This window comes from Callorhinus ursinus, unplaced genomic scaffold, assembly GCF_003265705.2.
Source record: "Callorhinus ursinus isolate GAN/ISIS: 27379988/994484 unplaced genomic scaffold, GSC_fseal_2.0 scaffold6, whole genome shotgun sequence".
NCBI classification, from domain to species: domain Eukaryota; kingdom Metazoa; phylum Chordata; class Mammalia; order Carnivora; family Otariidae; genus Callorhinus; species Callorhinus ursinus.
This window is the reverse complement of record NW_027397068.1, coordinates 39,088,226-39,110,050: the sequence shown is the minus strand read 5'-3', so window position 1 is coordinate 39,110,050 and position 21,825 is coordinate 39,088,226. Positions and strand designations below refer to the sequence as shown.

Sequence of the window (21,825 nt, the reverse complement as noted above, 5' to 3'; positions counted from 1 at the left end):
AATATTTGAAGTCTTGGTATTCTAGTGGCTGGGTATTAATAAAAAATCTTTTAAATTATAGGTGAGATATGAAGCCTTGCAAACATTATGTTCAGCTCCGCCATCTGATGTTTTGAACTGTGAAAATTGGACGACTCTCTGTGAAAAACTGACAGTGTCTCTTTCAGATCCCGATCCTGTGTTTAGTGTAAGGAAACACACTGAGCAAGACAGAAGTCTTTGCTTCATAGAACTTACATTCTAGTAGAGGAGTCAGACAGTGAACAATTTTTAAGGAAAAAAAACTCAATACATTTATCTGTTGAAAATCACATTCTTCCATCAATGAAGATACAATTATACTGATAAACAGAAGTGGTTTGGAAACAAGTGGTTTGTTGTTTTTATAAGGGGGGAAAATGTATTCAGTTACCTAATATCTGGATTCAGTTCAACCTGACACCAGATGATGATGCAGACTTCTGTAAAACTCAATGATCCAGGAACTTCAAAAGAGAAAAAGATATTTCAGGGTCACTTTTAACATTTCTAGGCTTTCTAAAAGGAAATACAGTTGTAAATTTCTCTGTATTTTTTTTCTTAACAAAGAATAGTTGTCAGGTTTCCTTTTATTATTTAAAAAGTTATATAACAACTTTATAAACAGTAAATATCCTAATGGGTCAATATAAGTGGCTATGTTTGGCCATTATAGATTATTCAGCAAGAATATTGTCAATGTTTAATAAAATTGGAAGAAGTTGTTACAGAGGGGAAATGGTAATAGAACCAATCATTTTGGACTAGAAAACAAGCCATGGCATTCTTTTCATTTTGAATTTATGCTTGATCCAAATTCTTGAGTTGGATTCTGTTTCTTCATTTCCTATTCTAAAAGACTCTTGCATGTAACTGAGTGAAGCCTATAGTGTTTGAAGAGTGTGACAGATACTTACCAATTGCTGTAACTATAAAAATAAACTTTCTAAAGTATTTAATATCCTGTATTCAGTAAGAATTCCTTTAGGTTATTAGAAATTTTTAGTCATTTGGGTAACCATTTTTTCTAATTATGCTACATTTGATATAGGCAAGTTATTTACCCCTGCCCCAGAGTAGAACACTTGAGGAGATCTTATGTTTTTCTTTAATGGGATATTGAATTTCACAATTAGGATTAATTTCATCACAATATTAAAGTTGGTAAAATTAAAATGATAGCTATCATTTGTAAGTACTTAACTAGTGCCAAATACTTTTCTAGCTACATCTATTAACATTTAATTCATTTACCTTGTGATAGTTTCTACTTTAGGTTTTAATAATGCAAATTTGGAAAATGTGTTAAATAATACTTTTCTTGGGAATGGGCAAAATATTAGAGTCCTAAATGTCAAATTACTGAAACTACCCATGTGAACAATTTAAAAAAACAACAAATGTTGGATTTGGAAAAGAGTGGAATATTTTTTGTTTGTTTGTGTTAACCATTTAGTACTCCTACTTTTCCCTTGATACCTTCACATTGTACCTTACTCTGTCTATCAAACCTCACTCTCTCCCCTCCCATGTAGTTTTGGTCAATTTTACTTTTTACTGACCAATATAAGATCGTGCTCTTATTTATAAGTACATTCCTACTTAAGTTTCTGAATGGATTATTTTGTTTATTTTCTAAGTTTTTTACTATGTGAAAAATAGTTTTTTCATCTCTATTTTTGTAAGAATCTCTGATGCAAATCTTTTCATTTCCGCAGGACCGGATTTTAAAATTCTATGCACAGACATTTACTCTTTCACCATTACATATGACCAAGGAGATTTATACAAGCTTAGGTATGTTTATTAAATTTTTTTGTGCTTAAGAAAATGGATAGGAAATAACTTTTCAGAAAACACTGTAAATGAATGATATCATATTTTTAAATTTTTCTTTTCAGCTAAATATTTGAAGTTATACTTTCTTTCTAGAGAAAATCATATTCCTACTCTTTCAGCTGGTATAGATATAAGTAATCCTAATGTGATCTGCTTACTTAAAAAGGTATTCACTTCCTATATGCTTTTTTAAAATTAAAATAGTTCTATATTTAAGAATTCTGATTTTTGAGAACTGTTATGCACTGCTTTTCAGGTTCGTCTTCTAAATGAATATCAGAAAGAGGCTCCATCTTTCTGGATTCGTCACCCAGAAAAGTAAGTCCTCTAATTTATGCTAATATAAAATATAGGGGTGTTACTGTCCCGTGTACATTACACGGAGAAAGAATAGAGACAGTCTTAATTGAGTTACGTTTTTGGGAAGGGATTCATAAGTTTGTTTAGCTTTTCATGTTTTGTGCTTTCCTACATGAATGGCTCCATGCAAATATCATTTTATATCATTTATTTATCACAACAAAGCAAAATGAAGTTGTTGTAGCCTCCAATTCTTTTATAATTTGTCTTTGCTAGTTTGGACAAGTTCCTTAAGTGTTCTTTAACCTTTTTCCTTTCAGTTCTAAAACTTTTTAATAAGGTTGTTAAGAGCAACTGTAAGTCTAAAAAGGAAAGTTAAGTTTGGAGAGCCAGTGTTGAAGTAGAAAGAACATATGTTTTATAAAAAGCAGGAAGAAATTGGGTGTGAATCCCACCTCTACCATTTGCTGAAACAAAAAAAAAAAGTTGTTTCTAAAAATTTTCACTTTATTATTCCATAAATATAAAATATATCATTGGTACAGTGGGTGTGTGTATGTGTAATAGCATTTGTTTTTTTCTAAAACTGTTTTGTTCCCAAACTTTAAGGTATATGGAAGAAATTGTGGAGAATACTTTGTCCTTATTATCAGTTAAACATGATCAGAGCCATCTTGTCTCACAAAAGATTTTGGATCCAATTTACTTTTTTGCATTGGTTGATACCAAGGCTGTGTGGTTCAAAAAGTGGATGGTAAGGAAAAATGGAAAGTTTTTATACTTTTCAGTGCATTGCTGTATTGTTTCAAAGAATAGTTAATATTCCAGTTTTTACTGTGTGCTAAGAGTTCTAATCACTTTTACATGTTAAACTCGTTTAAATCTTACGGCAATCTATGAGATAGATGGTATTATTACCCCATTTTAATGATGTGGGAGCTGAGGCATGGAGAAGTAACTTACTTGGTTGTTTACCTAGTAAGTGACAGAGCCAGAATGGGATTTTAAATGATAATTCATTTGAATCTAGTAAACTGAATGATCTATCCAAAATCTAGTCTTTTTTAGTTTAAAATCTTCAGATTTTTTAAGTAGGTATGGTAGAATGTGAGTTCAGTGTTCATTTTTCTCTGACTTAGGAAATATGTCTGAAAATATCCTTTCATTTACTTCCTCCTGAACCTGTAGTTTGGAAAATGTTTAATGCCTGAATGCCGGTGATTTCCAGGGGAGCTCATTACTGTTCTGGAACTGAAACTAATTGAAGAGTAAAAGAGATCCTTATGCTGTTCCTCCCTCCTCTGCTGTGGAATAAGTGGTCTGTGTGATAGTAGCTGCAGCAGTGTTGGCTTTTATTCTTACATCTTTGTCCCTCTAAAACTGGTCTGCAAGGCATTACGTATTTGCAGCTGTGGGGAAGGGAGAAGTGTGGGGCCATGACTTGCCATGCAAAGCAGCAACAAGTTTATTTACTGCTTGGCACACTTTGGACATTACCTAGTTGATGGCTTATTTTTATTTTTACTTTTGTTTTGATTTTTGTTATCTAAACTGGATAGTGATGCCTAATTAACCAAAACCCAGTTCTATCTAGGGTTTAGCCCTTACCTGGCCTATACTGTTTATGTTTGATAAGTGTTGGCTCAATTTAATTAACTTGAACCCTTTGTTTCTTACATCTGACACTTTCTCCTTAATTTTTAATTATCAAACTATACCTTTATTGTAGAAAACGTGAAATATGTAAAACCACAAATTAAATTTCTATAACAGGTATAACTATCAAAATTTTGGTTATGTAGTTACATTATATACAATTGTAAATTTATCGGTTTAGGTCTTTAACAAATATTCTGTTGGGACGCCTGGGTGGCTTAGTCATTAAGCGTTTGCCTTCTGCTCAGGTCATGATCCCAGGGTCCTAGGATCGACTCCCATATCGGGCTCTTTGCTCAGTGGGGAGCCTGCTTCTCCATCTGTCTGCTGCTCCCCCTGCTTGTGCTTGTTCTCGCTGTCTCTCTGACAAATAAATAAATAAAATCTTTAAAAGAAAAACAAATCCAATTCTGTTTATAATTTTTTCACTTAACATTTTTTATTGTTAGTACTTGATTTGCAAGAGTATGCAGCAGATCACAGGAAAACTAACCAACAGAAAATTCTTTAAAAAAAAAAATCAGCTCCTGAGTGTATTCTAATATTAATGAAAATTCATCATATTACCCTATACTCATCTAAGTCAGAGGTTGGCAGACTTTCTAAAGGGCCAGACAGTAAATTTTTGGTTTTGTGGGCTGTACTGTCTTTGCACCTACTCAATTCTGTTGTAACCCAAAAGCATCCATAGATAATATATAAAACTTTATGTACAAAATCAGGTAGCAGCTGAACTTGGTGTGAGGGATATAGTATAGTGACTGGTCTAAGGCATGCCCAATGAAGATTTCTTTTCAGAACGTGATCAAAAGTTGAAATGTTGGTTAACATTCTCTTTTAAAACTGAATAAAGGATTAATGGTTTTTGAAAACATTTTAAACCACTAGGGTTAAAACACACAGACTTGCTATTAAACCTCAATTAACCAATACCCCATTTAATTAAACTCTATTTCCTAGAATTGTGATAGTTTTTAACAAGTATAATACTGTTTAATAGTTTTTATTAAGTAAAATGAAGAAGCTACATTGAAAATACATATCTAATATAATTTAGTAATATTGATGTATAGTCTCCCCTTTGTGCAATGCATAAAAAGCATGTTTTAATCCTACTATATTTAGCTATAAGGAGAGAATTATTTTTTGGCACTTCGAATCACTTAAAATATGTGATTGGCAGAAAATGATTAGGATACTGTTCTTTCAGAACATTTCATGCGTGGCAAACTTCTGCATATGTAGACAGTAGAATATCCTCTTCATTGTGAGGGTTGTGATCTTCTCCTCCCCCACTTTTGTATCTTTCCTTCAGATATGTGTGTTGATAATGGTTTTAAAATAACTTAGCACAGAAACTGGTTGCATTTGAGGGATCGAATATTTTTTCTACTGGTCAATAAAAGATCCGTAGTTTTTTCTTATCATTTGCATTCTTGTGATTGCTATGCTCATAATCCATTGTACATAGAAAAACCTGTTTTTGTGCTGATTACAATTATTTAAAACTGTTGTTGGTAATTTATGTTATTGGAAATGATGCAGGAAAAATAGACTTTGGTATAGCTTGAATATTAAATTAAATATCATTTTCTCCTAATTTTAGCATGCATATTATAGCAGAACTGCAGTACTAAGACTTCTAGAAAAGAAATATAAATCTCTGGTAAGTCTATTTCTGTCCTTAATTTTGAGAAATAATATCACAAAAAGGTATACAGTGTAATAAGTTGAATGTGCAAAGTTGAGTGATAAGTAATCTTGGTTAATGAAACAATCCCCCTTTTATGTGATCTTTTTAAAACTACCTTTCTGTGAAATATAAAAGGATATAAGGAGAGACTTAAATTATAGTCAGGATAACAATTAGGAAATCCATAATTACAGAGTAAATTGAGGTAGTTTGAGATAAGCCCTATTTTTAAGTATTATAACTTAATTCAGGTCAGGAATTTGTAGGGGAGTTAGTTCTGTAAAATATACCCAGGCTTTTGACTGAAGGTTGTATGAAAAACTCAGAATGATAAATGCTTCTGTATTTACAAAAATTAATTCAAGTTACACCAAATATAAACTAATACTGTAAAATATATTAGCAAAATTTTCTACATTTATTGCTATTAGTAGAATAGTATGTATGGGCATTGAAAGGAATTGAAAAGCAATCAAATCTAATAACAATTGACAAACATAAAATGTGAAATTTATTAAAATATTTTTAAAAGTTCTCATATGACTTTGAAATAAGTATGATTTCTGTTGTTAGAATCTTGAGTTTAAAAGGGCAAGTGAAATATTCCTAGAGTTGTGAACTCTCTGAGTGCAGTAGAGCATAAAATGAAAGAACAATAATTTTTCTGTGTTTGAGAACCAAGAGCATTGAGTTTCAGAAAGGAGAAGAGAGGAATGTTGAAGAATAGAGTGAGGATTTATTAGTAGAAGTAGTAAGCATTTGGGGTGCCTGGGTCGCTCAGTCCGTTAAGTGACTGACTCTTGATTTCAGCTCAGGTCATGATCTCCAACAGAGGGAGGCTCCAAGCTCAGTGGGGAGTCTGCTGGAGATTCTCACTCTCTCCCTCTGCCCCTCCCCCTACTTGCAGGGCTGCTCTCTTTCTTTTTATCTCTCTCTCTCTCAGATAAATCCTAAAAAAGTAGCGTTTAAAAATTTTTAATGAATTGAAATAAAGTCTTTCCACATCTCATTTCGTTTCCATTCCTATTGTAAATGAAGATTTTTGCCATATGAATATAGACTGATCTTGTCAGACTAGAGGAAGGGGGGAGAAACCCCAGTGATTCACCCTCCCCATGGTTTGTCATACAAATAATTTACTGTTGCTATCACAGGGGCCCGGGTGGAAGTATTGCAAATGTTTCTGATAGATTAACTTTTAAATAAGGAACAAATTTTTAAGAGTTAATTATACTATAATCAGTTTTTAGTCTGAAAATAGTTACTTTATTATAAAGAACTTTATATCAAATATGTCCTGTACATAATGGGTCAAACTTGCATGAGATTTCAACTTAAACCTTATTTTCTCTTAAAAAGCTTTCCTAAACTTACAAAATATGAGTGAGTTCATAATAATAGAGGATGGATGGCAACTCAGGTGCACTTAATTGCTAACTCCTAAGATGGAGGAAGGGCAGGGGAGGGAAGTTAAAAAAACAGGGTATGTGAAAAATGAAGAGAAAATTTAAATTCTGGCTGTCAATATTTTTTTTAAATGATTTTGCGAGGGCAAGAAAAAGGAAATACACTACATAAAGCCATTTCAGAAGTCATTCCCTTATGGGTAGATTGGGCAAAGAATGAAGTTGTTTAAATAAAAAGTTAAATATTTATGCTGATAGCCAAAATGCTTTTCAACTAGTTCATGACTTTACAATGCTATGGAAATAAAGCTCTCAGCTTTCTCAGTTCTTAAAAATAGACAGCACCGGGGTGCCTGGGTAGCTCAGTCAGTTAGTGTCTGCCTTCCGCTTAGGTCATGATCCTAGCATCCTGGGAATGGAGCCCCATATCAGGCTTCCTGCTCTGCAGGGCGTTTGTTTCTCCCTCTGCCTCTCCCCCCACCCCCCATGCTTGTATACACGCTTTCTTTCTCTCAAATAAATAAATAAAATAAATAAATAAAATCTTAAAAAAATTGACAGCAGGCACATAAATTGTGTTGCCTAATGCTACCTACTTAAAATTTCATAAATGTCATAAATGTAATAGAATTGCCCAGAGTAGCCACTAACCATGTATTAGTTTTAAATTATAATTAAAGAAAATTAAAAATACCCAGTTCCCTCAGTTTCCCTAATTACATTTCAAGTTTTCAGTAGCCACATATAGCTAGTGGCCACTCTGCTGGACAATGCAGACATTCCACAGTTGCAGAAAATGTTATGAGAGTATGGAGGAGAAGCTAGAAGAAATGCTTTAGCTGGTCATCATGCCAAACCCACTGCCATGATTAAAGCCTTTATGTAAGGAGCTCTTACAAAGCAAAAGACAATTGCATGGAATTAATTTCTAGAAATAATAAGTTATTATTAATAAGTTATTATTTTATTAGATAACTACAGCAGTTCAGCAGTGTGTTCAGTACTTTGAGTTGTGTGAAGCCATGAAAGCTGATGAGATTTTGGGCCATTCAAAGCATTGTGGTAAGTATTGTTTTCCTCTGTTACATACTTTTAAAGATGATACCTTTTAGTAACTTAGTTTTTAATGGTCAGTAGCATGGTAAATTAGATCACTTCTGCTAACATAAAATATTTTCACAAATTTAAAAGACAGCATGATGATGACTTTCATAACAGCTGTACATTTGAAACTAATGCATTATCATATGGATTGTTACATATGCAGTTCTTCAATTTATACTGGAGTATATGTCCTAGTCTGTTATATTGCGATAAGATACTGCTCATTCTTTCCTCTGGTATATTAGTCATTTAATTGACCTTTATGCATTTTAGGAGGAGGAACATTTCTATAAAATATTGTTTTATTATTGGATATCCCACCCTTTGATTCCTGTCTGCTTATCCTCTTTCTGAGCTAAAATACCCTAGATGTTTCATAATCTGGCCTTAGTCACTCTATTGAATCTCAGGAATAAGTAAAGGATCTTCTCTTATAGTCAGATTCTGCTACGTACCAATGTCTATACACTTTTGTTAATCTTTTTTCATTCTCTTTTGTCACTTCTCTAAGCAAATAGTAAGTTCTCTGAGAATATGAAGATCTTATTTTTTTTTTTAATCCTTGGCTAAATTCTTTATCTAATTCAAGCAAGAAAAATGGTCAAAGACCAGTAATTAGTGGGTTTCAAAAGTTAGTGTTTTGTAGTAAAGGGGGAAGTGTAGAAGCCAGAATTTATTCAAGAGGAGGAAAAGGATAAGTTTATATAAACTTACTTCATTTATAAATTTATGGATTTTAAAAATTTCTTGATATTATAATGTTATATCTAGTGCTTTCCCCCCGCCCCCTACCATTCTACTAGGACATCATGGCTTTGCTCTCTTCCCTATCTAGTGAAGACCTGGGGTGCTTCATTTTTTTAGCCATTTCTTTCAAAATCCTTGCTCTTTCTCTTTCATTTCAGTTTCCTGTCTGCAGTTTCTAGTCTTTAGATCAATTCAGTCTTCCATCCTCTCTGGTCTTCAGGAAATTGAGCAGAGAGCATTTGTTATACATTTAGTGGGCGTACTACTTTTCTAACCATAGCAACTGTGTTGCATCCTCTTAGATATTTTTTCTTCAGTGTCCACAGTAGCTGTTGCAAGCTTTTACCAGTCTTATCAAGGGCCCTGCTTTACCATGGCTCACTTTTCTTTCAAGAGGAGACTTTACATCCTACCTACTACACTAAGAAAAGTAGAACTTGGCAGATATGAATTCCCCAAATGTCCTGCTTCTGAGCATACAAATGCATGTTTATATGCCCTTATCAATATCCCTTTTCTTTGGACTGCACTGAATAGGTATTCTTTTCCGGATTGATTTTTTTGTTCTTGATTCTGTTCCCCTCTGGTGTTCTTTGGGTTTTGTTTCTGTTTTCGAACTGGGACATTGCTTCACTTCTTACTGGGTCTCCCTTTCTGTTGGTACTTGCCCTGCATTATCCGAACCTCCTGCAGAGAAGCTTTCCTGAAGTGAAGACTCAAAATATTCCTTTTGTAGCTTAGTCCTCTGTGATCTGCCCGTGCCCCTCAAATTCTGGTCATACCAGACTGCCATACTCTGAATCGGAAGCCCAGTGTCCTGCTTCTTACTGGTTTTTGACACCAGCAAATAATTCAAGGTCTTATATCAAACAGGTACTCAGTAGATCTTGAATGTATGGATGAATGATATATATTAGGTGTATATATTTTACAGATTCTAATTTCATTTGCTAACATGGTTATAAATACAGTCTTTTATAGTATTGACTTTTAATTGGTAGAATTAAACAGTAATATTTTTTGTTGACTTCCTCCCTTAACTTATTCTTGAAGTTCCTCTTGATAACAAATGGTAATTCTGACAATCTTGTGCTGATTTAGAAGGAATACTGTATGCATCTTACATTTCCCTGAGCTTAAATTTTGTGATGAATGCTTTTCCCCAGAGATTTAGGTGTTATAGGATTTTTTTTTTTAAAGATTTTATTTATTTATTTGAGAGAGAGAGAATGAGAGATAGAGAGCACGAGAGGGAAGAGGGTCAGAGGGAGAAGCAGACTCCCTGCCGAGCAGGGAGCCCGATGTGGGACTCGATCCCGGGACTCCAGGATCATGACCTGAGCCTAAGGCAGTCGCTTAACCAACTGAGCCACCCAGGCGCCCCTAGGTGTTATAGGATCTTAAGAAAGATAATTAACTTTTTTTTTTTTTTAACACCAACAGAGTCTTCATTATAGACTGCAACCTTGTTTAATGTTTGGAAGGGAATGAAGATAGGTACTATCTAAAATATAGCATTAAAATAAATATTTTTGCTTCTCTTTTAAGGGAACAAACAGAAAACCTTCTACTACTCAGGACAAGAATTACAATATATTTATTTCATTCACTCACTGTGCCTTTTAGGAAGATTATTGATCTATACACAAGGCAGACGGCTATTTCCCATAAAGCTGAAGAATAGAAAAGGTAAGTACAATTAGGAGAAACGAATATGTTCAGCTTGGTAAGGTTAATGTGCTATGAATTACTAAACTTTGTGGAGATTTTGCGTGGTCTCTTCTAGGATATTTAGTGACATACCTTTTAGTCTACTGATGGCTTGTATACCTTTAAGTATTACATTTGCTTTTATCAGTATGTGCTTTTCCCCTACATTCTAGTTTTTTCTATTCATCCAGCCTTTAATGCTTTCCTTATTTCTCCCTGTCTTTCAAAATCCTAGACATACTGAACAATCCAGATCTGGATTCAGAACTAGAAGACCTTGTTTAAATTCTAGTTCCCTTATAAACTGGCTATGACCTTTGGGCAACTCACTTAACCATTGCTTGTTTTTTTAATCTACAAAGATGGAATAATATCAGTGATACTGAGCTCACACAGTTTTTGTGATGATTAGAGATGCAGTTTCAGAATGCTATTTTATAAACTGCAAAGCTCTGTACCATTTGATAACATTACTATGTTACCCTAAGTCTTATTTTTAAAGTTTTCCCCGTCAAACTTCAGCACATGCTATTACTTTTTTGCCTCCCTTAAAACTTTAAGTCTATATAGGACTATAGTGACCAGCAAACTTTTTCTGTGTGTCAGATAGTAAATATTTTTGGTTTTGTTGGCTACATACTGTCTCTGTTTCATATCCTGTATATTTGTGTATTCATGTGCTTATGTGTGCAAAAGAGTTATCACAGCAGGCCTGAGACTGCTGTCCTTAGGAAAGCCTGCTTGCAAGGTTGCACTAGCTGGCATCTGGGAACTTGGATTTCTCACTCTTCCTAGAACCGATAAGAGTGGTTCACTGTGCCTACCTAAACTATCTGTACACACAATGTAGTTTATACTGAATACTTGCTTTCCTTCCGGGAGTCTGGAATCCTGGTACGTGCTATGCAGAGTGTGCTTACATCATCAGCCCCCAGTAAAAAGCTTGGGCACTGAGTCTCTAAGGAGCTTCTTGGTAGCCAACATTTTACGTGTGTTGCCACAGCTTGTTGCTGGAAGAATTAAGTATATTTTGTGTGACTCCACTGGAAGAGAACCCTTGGACGTTTGCACCTGGACGTCACCTCATACACTTTTGCTTTGTATCTTTTGTTGTGAAATACCATAGCTGGGAGCACAACTGTGTGTTGAGTCCTCCTAGTGAACCATTGAATCTGGGTATGGTTTGAGAGATCCTTGACACAGTTTACACACCTTTATTTATTTATTTTTTTAAAGATTTATTTATGTATTTATTTGTCAGAGAGAGAGAGAGGCACAAGCAGGGAGAGCAACAGGCAGAGAGAGAAGCAGGCTCCCCGCTGAGCAAGGAGCCCAATGCAGGGCTAGATCCCAGGACTCCTGGATCATGACCTGAGCCAAAGGCAGTTGCTTAACCAACTGAGCCATCCAGGTGCCCCATATACACCTTTAAAAGTGTAAAACAAAACAAAACATTTTTAGCTTACGAGCCTTACAAAATTAGACCATAATCACTATGGTTTGCCAATCCTATTATGGAGTGTCTTCATTTTGAATACTTTTGTACTGTTTCCTAGTTGTTTTACTTAAGGTTTTCTCCTCAGTTACTCTGGTTGTGAGCTCCTCAACAAAAACTGTTTTATGTACTGATACATCCTGTGGTCATGTAATTCTAGGCATAATGAGCACTTAGAGAATGGGCTTTCAAGAAAAGAGCTGCCATTTTATAGGATACTGTTGAACTTTACAGAGATAGAAAGATTAATAAATGCTTGTAATGTTACTGCATGTATTGAACTGAAGTTTATATGTCTATCATCTGTAATTTAGCACTTTATGTTGACTTTTAACATCGACCTTTTGGCCTGACGAATGTCATAGGTCATCTCAAAACTGAGTTTTGAGAGCTTTGTTCTACTATATTAGCATAAGTCAACATTTACTGCTAAGTTTCACCTGCATTTTCACCAGAATCTTGATGAAAATTTTCTGCAGCAGGGGTTGGTAAATCACAACCCATGGGCCAAATCTGGTACTGTTTTGTATGGCTTGTGAGCTAATTACTTGAAAAAATTACGACTATTTTGTGACATGTGGAATAAAATTAAAATTTTGGTGTATGTAAAGTCTTACTGGAAGACCACCATACTTGTCCATTTGCAAATTGTCTATGGCTACTTTACAACATCATAATTGAGTATTTGTAACAGAAACAGTTTGGCCACTGAGCCCAAAATATTTCCTTGAAAAAGTTTGATACCTTTTCTACAGTTCTATATAGATACGTTGGCTGGAACAACATATGAAGCTGAATTTTATCATTCCTAAAAAACTCATGGTCCTAATGAGATTCCTAGATCTTCCTGCTGTAGGTTTATATGAAGTGACGGGTCCACCATAAGTGGTAAAACTGCACCTGCACATAGCCCCTGCTGCATTATTGTCCTTGCCACCTTTTAACTTCCCATGTCTAATTTGTTTTTCTGGGGCCTTCTATCTGGGGTTCTAGCTCCCTTCTCCTAATTTTACCACAGTCTCTGAAAACTCAGGAGGATGGGAAGCTCAGTTAAATTTTTCTAAGTTGTAAGTGTATACTAGAAAATAATCTTTTTCTTTTTTCCTTTTCAAAGATTTAGTATCCCTTACAGATCTTCTGGTTCTGTTTACCCAACTTATCTGTTACTCACCAAGTTGTCCAAAGATGACATCAGCTGCACATTTAGGTAATTCTGCTTCTGTTTTAAATAGTGTAATAGAAAACATCTAAAAATACTTAATATTCCATTGTCTAGACATTTTGAGTGACTGACCTAGTTTTGGTAAAGAGGTTTCCTAAGATGCAGTATTATTCATAACAAATTACATTGGTCCTGGAAGTAAACCATGAAATTTAATTTTGTTCATTGATGTTTTAAGATGTTCCTAATTTACTACTTTTTTATGTAGAATTGATTTTTCTGAGAATTTTAATGTTGTTCTTAAGATCAGGATGTTCTTAAGAAATGCTACTAAGGGAAATTTGATTGATAGGTACTAATGTGTTCTTTCTTGCTGTTTTCTATGCTTTATACTTGCCTGATGTTTTGATCAGCCTGCTTGTTTTAGCTCACATCTAAAACTTCAGATCTTCTCTAATGAAAGAATAAAGCAAAAGCAAAAACTTCATGTTTTTCAATATAATAACTTTTAGTCTTTAGCTGTTGACTGGCTTATAAAAAAGTGGTCTATAATATTTACATTTAAAAGATAACTTACACTTTTTCCTTTGACTATCAATGAAAGTTTACAAAGCAAAACACTTTAATAACAAAACACTCCCATAATCTATAGGCTGATAGTGTTCCAAACCTGGAAATGACTGTAGAAATGCTGGCAAAATTCTGAGAAGAATTCAAGTGAATCAAAGAAAAAAAGATAGTTTGGGCCATATATATTAATGCTGTATGCATCTATCAATCAGTATATTTTATTTATGTAATTATAACAACTTATTAGTCTCAACAATGGCTCTCAAACTTCTTTCTGCCTTTACAGCATTTCTATGTATAAACATGTAGCCTATGTCTGCCTGTGATATGTTCCTATAACATGCGGTGCTTCCTTTGTTAAAAATGTTCCTTCTTAGACGAACCATGAGAGACGATGGACTCTGAAAACCAAACTGAGGGTTCTAGAGGGGAGGGGGATGGGGGGATGGGTTAGCCTGGTGATGGGTATTAAAGAGGGCACGTTCTGTGTGGAGCACTGGGTGTTATACACAAACAATGAATCATGGAACACTACATCAAAAACTAATGATGTAATATATGGTGATTAACATAACAATAAAAAATTTAAAGAAAAAAAAGAATATGAGGTGAGTTGATTAAAAAAAAAATGTTCCTTCTTATAATTATTTGCCAGTGTCTTGGTTTACCATCTAGTGGACTGTTTTTTAATTTTTTTGTGTGTCTTAGTTAACAGTGCCTAGCACAGTGTCTGGCACATAGTAGGCACTCAAAAATAGATAAAAGAATGGATGAATGAATGAATGGCCATATGCTCATCAGTAGTATCTCTCATTGCAAACAGGGTCTGGAACTGGTTGGAAAAAATCACTAAACTTTTCTTCTCCATTTTCTTTTTGTCAAGTATTGACTTGAGGTCTTAGTGTGTTCATGGAGTATAGAATATTGTAACCTAAATTAAGAATTTTGGTATTACTTTTAGTATTATAGCTTACAACCTTAAGCTGCTAACTTTTGGTTCCTTAGTTTCTTGTAGAACACTATTTTGTGAGTATATTAGGTAATATAACCTGAAAATCTATTGATTTATGAAACCAAAAATATCACACTTATTTTAGTGACTATTCCCTGTGTTACATTTATTTGTATTTGTGTTTTCCCGTATATATTTTAAAAGAAAGTTTTTACAATGCTCATTCATTTCACCAGTTTTATGGTGATACAAGTAGTGGTGTGTGAGTCTTAAAAGGAGGTTTTACCTTTTCTGCCTTTTTAGCCATCATTTTGTTTTACTTTCATTTTCTACTAGGTTGGACACTTGAATACATATATTTTTTTTTCTTTTTAAAGATTTATTTATTTATTTGAGAGAGAGAGTGCCTGTGCAACTGGGGGGTGAGGGGCACAGGGAGAGGGAGAGAGAGAAAATCTCAAGCAGACTCACCATTGAGCTTGGAGCCCGAAGTGGGGCTCTATCTCATGACCCCAAGATCATGACCTGAACTGAAATCAAGAGTCAGATGCCTAATTGACTGAGCCACCTAGGTGCCCCAAATACATGTTTTAAGAAAAAAGAAAAAGTGAATACAAGTGTTTGCTGGGAAGAGAAAAGTTGTAAATTTGCTTCAAATCACATCTTCACTGTTAGCAGTGACTTAATGTCAAACAGTGAATGATCTTCTGTTGTTTCTCAGCCTTCAGATTTGTCATTTACTTTTTAAAAATTAACTTGAGTATATATTGAGCTTAATTGATCACCCCTTAGGTTTCAGGTTGTGACTTGACAATACCTCATCCTTTGGGCATTGCGTTGTGTGATTTTTTTTTTTTAAACTATTTAACTTTGATGTTGATCTTTTTAGAACAGCAATGGCTAACTCATAAATAAGATACATTAAGTTTTTAATGTTTAAAATTTTAATATCTAAAAGTACTTGTTTATCAGATAATTACTCTCCTGCAAGTATGGTGACTGAAATTCTTCGGATACTCTGTGATCAAAAAGAATGTGCAATCGAATGCTTATATAATAACACTGTGATTGAGGCACTTCTTCAGCCTATTCATAATTTAATGAAAGGAACTAAGGTTGGTATTTACTAAAGAGAGTCTTTTTAATTGGGTATTGGGAACATTCAGTGGGACTTTATTTTTAAATTTGACGTATTTGAAATATTTATTACGATATCTTTCCACATATGAATATTTTATGCTGACCCTCGATTTTTATTTAATGTTAAATCATAGTTTATGTAGTCAGTTGATTTATTTGTTATTGACAGTGTAGGGGGAAAATACATATAACATAATTTTCTTTTCTAGTCAGGCTTAGGTATAAGGATTGAGGGAAGTTATTAAGGTATTTGTCTTACAAATCTAATCTTGTGAATTTTATTATTTGTTTTAACAGTAATTTTAGAGCCTTTACATTATTTTTCTGAAGAGTCAGCTCTGTTTTATATGAAGAACTAGTTTTTTAGAAAGAAAGACTTACACATATGTTCAGAACTGGGATGCTCATATCTCTTTACAGTTTGTATGGCCTGTTCCTTTGCATTATGTAATTTAATCCTTACAACTGTGGCTGAAAGAAGTGGATTGCTCGAGCTCCGACATTTAACAGGTAGCAGAGTTGGTACCACTAGTAGCACTGCTCTCTGTCCATTTCTATGACTTAAGCTTCGGGGGAATGACTTAAATCTTAATAGGCTAAAGGTTTTGCCTTTCCATGTCTGTGTTTTGTAGTGTTTTTACTGTTTCCATCTCCTGTGCCCACTCCTCAATGGGCTGGGCAACTGTTCATCCCATCATATAGTCATTATTCATTGCTCATTCAGAAAACATTAAACATTTATGTGAATGTGGTGCAAAGTATGGAATTGTAGGAAATTAAGGGGATGTAATTTTGGTTTTATGGTTAGCCTTAGGAAGATAAGTAGAGAAGGACCAATAGAATTCCTAATACAGTTTAATATAGTAGAATGCCATAATGTCAATGGTAATATGAAATATGAACCTCATACCAGAGTTGAGAAATGTGCTCTTGGATTTTGTTTCAGAACTGTTGTTTGTCTTTGCTTTCATATATCTTTAACTTTTTATCTTCTTGTGGCTTCTTTCCTTTATCTGTAAATATGCCTGAATCTGTCTCATAGTTGGGATGAGAGAAGCCCTTGATCATCCAATGCACATCTTTAGCTACCACCTAATATCTGATCTTCTTAACAATTAATTATGGAAGACTGCCATTGTTTCCTGTCTCCCTCTGTTCTGTCATGTTTCAGAACATTGCATTTTGATCTTACCTCCATCACATCATTGATTGCTGTTGCTTGTAACTTCCTATACCTATAACTAGTGACCACTTTTCAGACTATTATCTACCTGATTATAGACAACTTCTAAAATTGTTTATCTGGCTTTCCTAAGTTCCTGTATATTTTTTGCCCTCCCTTTCTAACCATTCTTTCCCTGTCACCTATGAGGGCTCCCCTTCCAGGTCCCTGCTGTCTTCAGTGAGTCATGACCTGGTTCACTCTTTTCTTTCGAAAGAGAGTTTTTCCTAGGTGATTTCCTCCAGTCATGAAGATTAGATGTATAGTTAACATCTAAGTTTAGATCTGTTCAACTCTAGATTTGTCTTTAGATGCCTGCTAAACACCTTTTTGAGTTGCTCTATGAGCAAATCAAATGCCATTTTCAAAATAGTAGTTTTTGGTTTGTCAGTGTTTTCTTTTTCTTTTTTTTCTTTTTTTTTAAGATTTTTTTATTTTTTATTTGACACAGAGAGAAAGAGAGAGAAAGTATAAGCAGAGGGAGCGGCAGGCAGAGGCAGAGGGAGAGGGAGAAGCAGGCTCCCTGCTGAGCAGGGAGCCCCATGTGGGGCTCGATCCCAGGACTCTGGGATCATGACCCGAGCCGAAGGCAGACCCTTAACCTTCTGAGCCACCCAGGCGCCCCCTTTCTTTCTTTTCTTTTCTTTCCTTTTTTTTTTTTTCTCTTGCTCCACTTCTTCAAGCTTGCTCCCATTTTCCCGTGTGATGAGTAGGACTGCTGTACATCTAGACTTCCTCATTTTCTTCATTCCATTTGTAATTAAGCCCTGTAGACTTGTTCTCTTATGTATCTCTAAAATCCATGTATGTCTTTTAATCCCTACTGCTACTGATTTTATTTAAGCTCTGATAATTCCTTGCTTGGAATATTGAAATGATTTTCTTATTTTTTCCAGTCTTTAACCTTTCTGGCCTGTCCTCTGTATTGTCACTAAAGCCATCACAATACTTTCCTACTTGTTGCTTGCTAGATAAATGTCTAGATAAAAAGTCTGAAATTTATCAACTTTCATGTTGTATCCTACCCATTTTTTCCCATGTATTTCACTTATAACAGATTATTTGCATTTTTTGACAAGGCTATTAATATTTCCCTATGTTTGCATACTTTTCCCTCACCCTGGGAAGTCTTGGTCTAAGTGAAAAATTCCTTTCTTCAGATTATAGTTTTTTTTTTTTTCTCTGAAAATTTGTCCTAGTTCTTCCTGGGAAAGTTAGGTGTTTATTTCTGCATATTCCCATGTTATCTACTTCTGTAATTATGCTGGAATTATTCTTGAGTGTAAGAAATAGCCCTCTGGCACATAATAGACATTCTGTATTTAATCTTAAAGCATTCAGCATCACCCATTGAGCCACTACTGTATCATTGGTGCTTTGCTAGGTATTTGAAATACAGAAGAGATTAAGACTTATACTTTCTTCTGAAGGAACCTATTCTAATAGGAAAGGCAGACTATTAAAATACTGGATGAGGAATAGAAAGGTTTAAAAAAAATGAATATATGAGAGAAGGAAAGTATTTCAGGCAGAGAAGTTGTTTTAAGAAAGATATTTAAAGTGAAAGTAATCGACTGTATCATAATGCCTAATATAATAAGGAAATATTCAGGTGAATATGCCTGACTCATTAGTTATAAAGCTAACTCACTGAATTTATTAGGCCGTATTGGTTTCAAAGTATAGATACTCAGATTTCTTTTAGACAGTATGTGTATTGGCAGCTATGCAGGTATAGACAAATAAGTAGGCCCCAGAAAGAACAGGAACTTTAGTAGACTTAGGCTTCTAGATGGGCTCCAGCATTAATATAGTCATATTAGTTTTTAGTAATTTCCTTGTACTAATTTGCTATATGCTGGCAAAGATATTTTTAGTATTTCCACTTAAAATTAAAAGTAAAGAAATATGATTTGTTCACCCCCCATTAGATGACATCATTGGTTATTGGTGAGCCCATGAATTGGTTGTTCTTACTCAGACCTATAATTCATGACCCAACCAATTGCACAAAGGAATGGTGTTCCTTAGAAATGATGGCAGTGTGTTAGAAATCATGTATAATAAAATTAGGGTGGATATTCAGGAACTGGTGAGTGGGAAGTAAAGGGCAAGATGGATCTAGAGGAGCTACTGCATTTGTCAAACAGAATTATATATAAAACTGTAATGAGAACAGCAGTTCTCTCAACTGTCTTAATAAACAATAACTGGTTTGGACAAAAAGTCTATATGTATCTGCCTCATCAGCTGTGCTGGTAAGTGAATATAATATAGTGACACATTTAATTCAGACATACTTCATAGCCAAACAGTCATTAACTTTCTTTTTATTGTGGTAATATAACTTTGTTAGACTACACTACCACCCTTAAATTTTAGTCTGTGAAATGTTAGCATGTCATAAAATTATATGGTTTGTTATCTTTTTAATGTACAGACTGCTCCAGATTGCTCTGAAACAGCTTTAATTCACATAGCTGATATTTTGGCAAGAATTGCATCTGTAGAAGAAGGACTTACCTTACTACTTTATGGAGAAAATATGAACTCTTCTGAAGAAAAAAGGTATATGTCTGTGTTTTAAGTTTGTGGAATTTTTAGCACATTTTCTCGATCTGATTCAAAAGTTTCCAAAATGTCATACAATATGTTAATAATGAAAATCAGGATAACTATTATAGATAGGTTCCTGATCAGCCACTAACAATGTATTAGATGATTTCAGGTTGAAGTAGTAACCAGAATTATGGACAATGCAGGCAGATTAGGCCTTGATGTGAGCAACTTCAAAGTGAGAATAGGAGGGTTCACTCTAGATGGGATGTTTTTGCTTCTTGGGCTCTTTCAGTCTTCTAAAGCGACCCACGATTGATTCAAGTCAAAGCACACAAAGGTGCACAAAGGAAAAGCTAACTTTTCCATCTTCCTTCTCTACCCTCGCTTAGTTCTATCTCCTGGCTGTTACCAGTGGTAACATTTTGGTTATGCTTTTAGACTTTCTCTGAACTTATAATGATCTATCAAACATACATTCATGATCATAGAATTTTTGTTTCCTTTTCACAAAAATAGCATCATATAAGATATTCAGTTTTCTTATGTGTAACCATAAGTATCTTCCCAGATGAGCACAAAATGAAACACTGTTTTTAATAGCTCCATAGTACTTTGATATGGCTTTACCATAATATTTTCAAACTTTTCCCCTATTAATGGATATCAGGTTGTCCTATCCTATCCTATCCTAGATAGGATTTTGCTTCCATAAATAATGCCACAATAAGTGTTTTTTTAATATTATTGATTGTGATGGATTATATTAATCTTTGAATATTGAACTCAGCATTGCATACCTAAAATAAATCCCATTTTGTTGTGGTATACAATTCTTTTTATACATTGTTAGATTTGATTTGCTAATCTTTGTTGAGGATTTTTGTGTCTATGTTCATGAGAGATATCAGTCTGTATTTTTTGTAATATCGTCATCTGGTCTTGATTTATTCTGATGAAAGCATCATAATGAGTCAGAAGCAGAAGAAATGCTTTCTGTTTTCTGGAAGAGATTGTGGAGAATTGGTATAATTTCTTTATATGTCTGATAGAATTCACTAGTGAACCTATTTGGGCCTGGTGTTCCCTGTTTTGGAAGATTATTAATTGGTTCAATTTTTATATTAGATATGGGCTTATTCAGATTGTTTATTTCTTCTTTTGTGAGTTTTGGCATATTGTGTCTTTCATAGAATTGGTCCACTTTTCTAGGTGATTAAATTTGTGGATATAGATTGTTTATAATATTCCTTTATTACCCTTTTAATGTCCATGCGATCAGAATTGATGGTCCCTCTTTCCATTCTGATAATAGTAATTTGTCGTCTTGTTTTTCTTTTTTAACCTAGCTGGAGGCTTATCAGTTTTATTGATATTTTAAAAAGACCAACTTTTTTTTCCTCTGCTGATTTTGGTTTTGTTTTTAACTTCATTGATTTCTGTTTTAATTTTTATTTTTTACTTCCTTTGGTTTTAGTTCTTTTCCTAATTTCCTATGGTGAAAGCCTTGATTATTGATTTTTAGATCTGTCTTCTAATATATACATTCAGTGCGGTAAATTTTCCTCTAAGCACTGCTTTTGCTGCATCCTATAAATTTTGATAATTTGTGTTTTCATTTTCACTTCAAAATATTTTTAAACTTCCCTAAAGACTTCTTTGACCTATGTATTTATGAGTCTGAGAGTGCATTCTTTTTAATTTAAGGTATCTTTTGGCTCAGAATGTGGTCTATCTTGGTGAATATTTCTGTGAACTTGAGAAAAATGTATATTCTGCTGTTGTTGAAGTATTCTATAGATGTCAGTCATATTTAGTTGGTTAATGATGTTCAGTTCAGCTTTGTCCTTAATATAGTCATGCTGGATCTGTCAATAACATTCTTTGTTATATGTTCTATCTCTTTATTGAGGTTCTGTGTTTATCCATTCTTCTGAGTTCAGTGAGCATCTTTATGACCATTAATTTGAATTTTTTTAATTAGGTTCTTATCTCCATATCATTTTCTGAGGTTTTTGTCTTTTTTTTTGTTTGTTTCTTCTGTTTCCTAATTTGTCTTAGCTCTGTTTTTTCTATGTATTAGGTAAAATGCAGGTACTTTTCTCAGTCTTCAAAGAGTGGCCTTGAATAGGTGATGAATCTCTAGTTCAACCTTGTCCTAGCTCTTGTTTGTCTTTCAAACCTTTGTGATTATCTCAACTGTCTGATTTATTATTGATATGCCGCCTTTTCTGAGGGTTTGCCAAGGCCTGTCC

The 21,825-nt window shown here is 34.1% G+C and overlaps 1 protein-coding gene across 5 annotated transcripts in view; it reads left to right on the top strand.

Annotated features, from left to right (window-relative positions):
* TBC1D32 (TBC1 domain family member 32) overlaps nt 1-21,825 on the top strand; it is a 208,218-nt gene that overhangs the window by 34,439 nt on the left and 151,954 nt on the right. For 4 of the 5 annotated variants that reach the window (XM_025864955.2, XM_025864946.2, XM_025864937.2 and 1 more), the window contains exons 6-16: nt 62-187; nt 1,737-1,815; nt 1,920-2,023; nt 2,114-2,175; nt 2,767-2,911; nt 5,420-5,479; nt 7,884-7,974; nt 10,312-10,452; nt 13,083-13,175; nt 15,625-15,767; nt 19,455-19,582. In XM_025864955.2, the coding sequence (XP_025720740.1) occupies nt 62-187; nt 1,737-1,815; nt 1,920-2,023; nt 2,114-2,175; nt 2,767-2,911; nt 5,420-5,479; nt 7,884-7,974; nt 10,312-10,452; nt 13,083-13,175; nt 15,625-15,767; nt 19,455-19,582 (1,172 nt within the window). The remainder of the gene's footprint in view (nt 1-61; nt 188-1,736; nt 1,816-1,919; nt 2,024-2,113; nt 2,176-2,766; nt 2,912-5,419; nt 5,480-7,883; nt 7,975-10,311; nt 10,453-13,082; nt 13,176-15,624; nt 15,768-19,454; nt 19,583-21,825) is intronic. The other variant, XM_025864962.2, reaches the window with a different exon arrangement.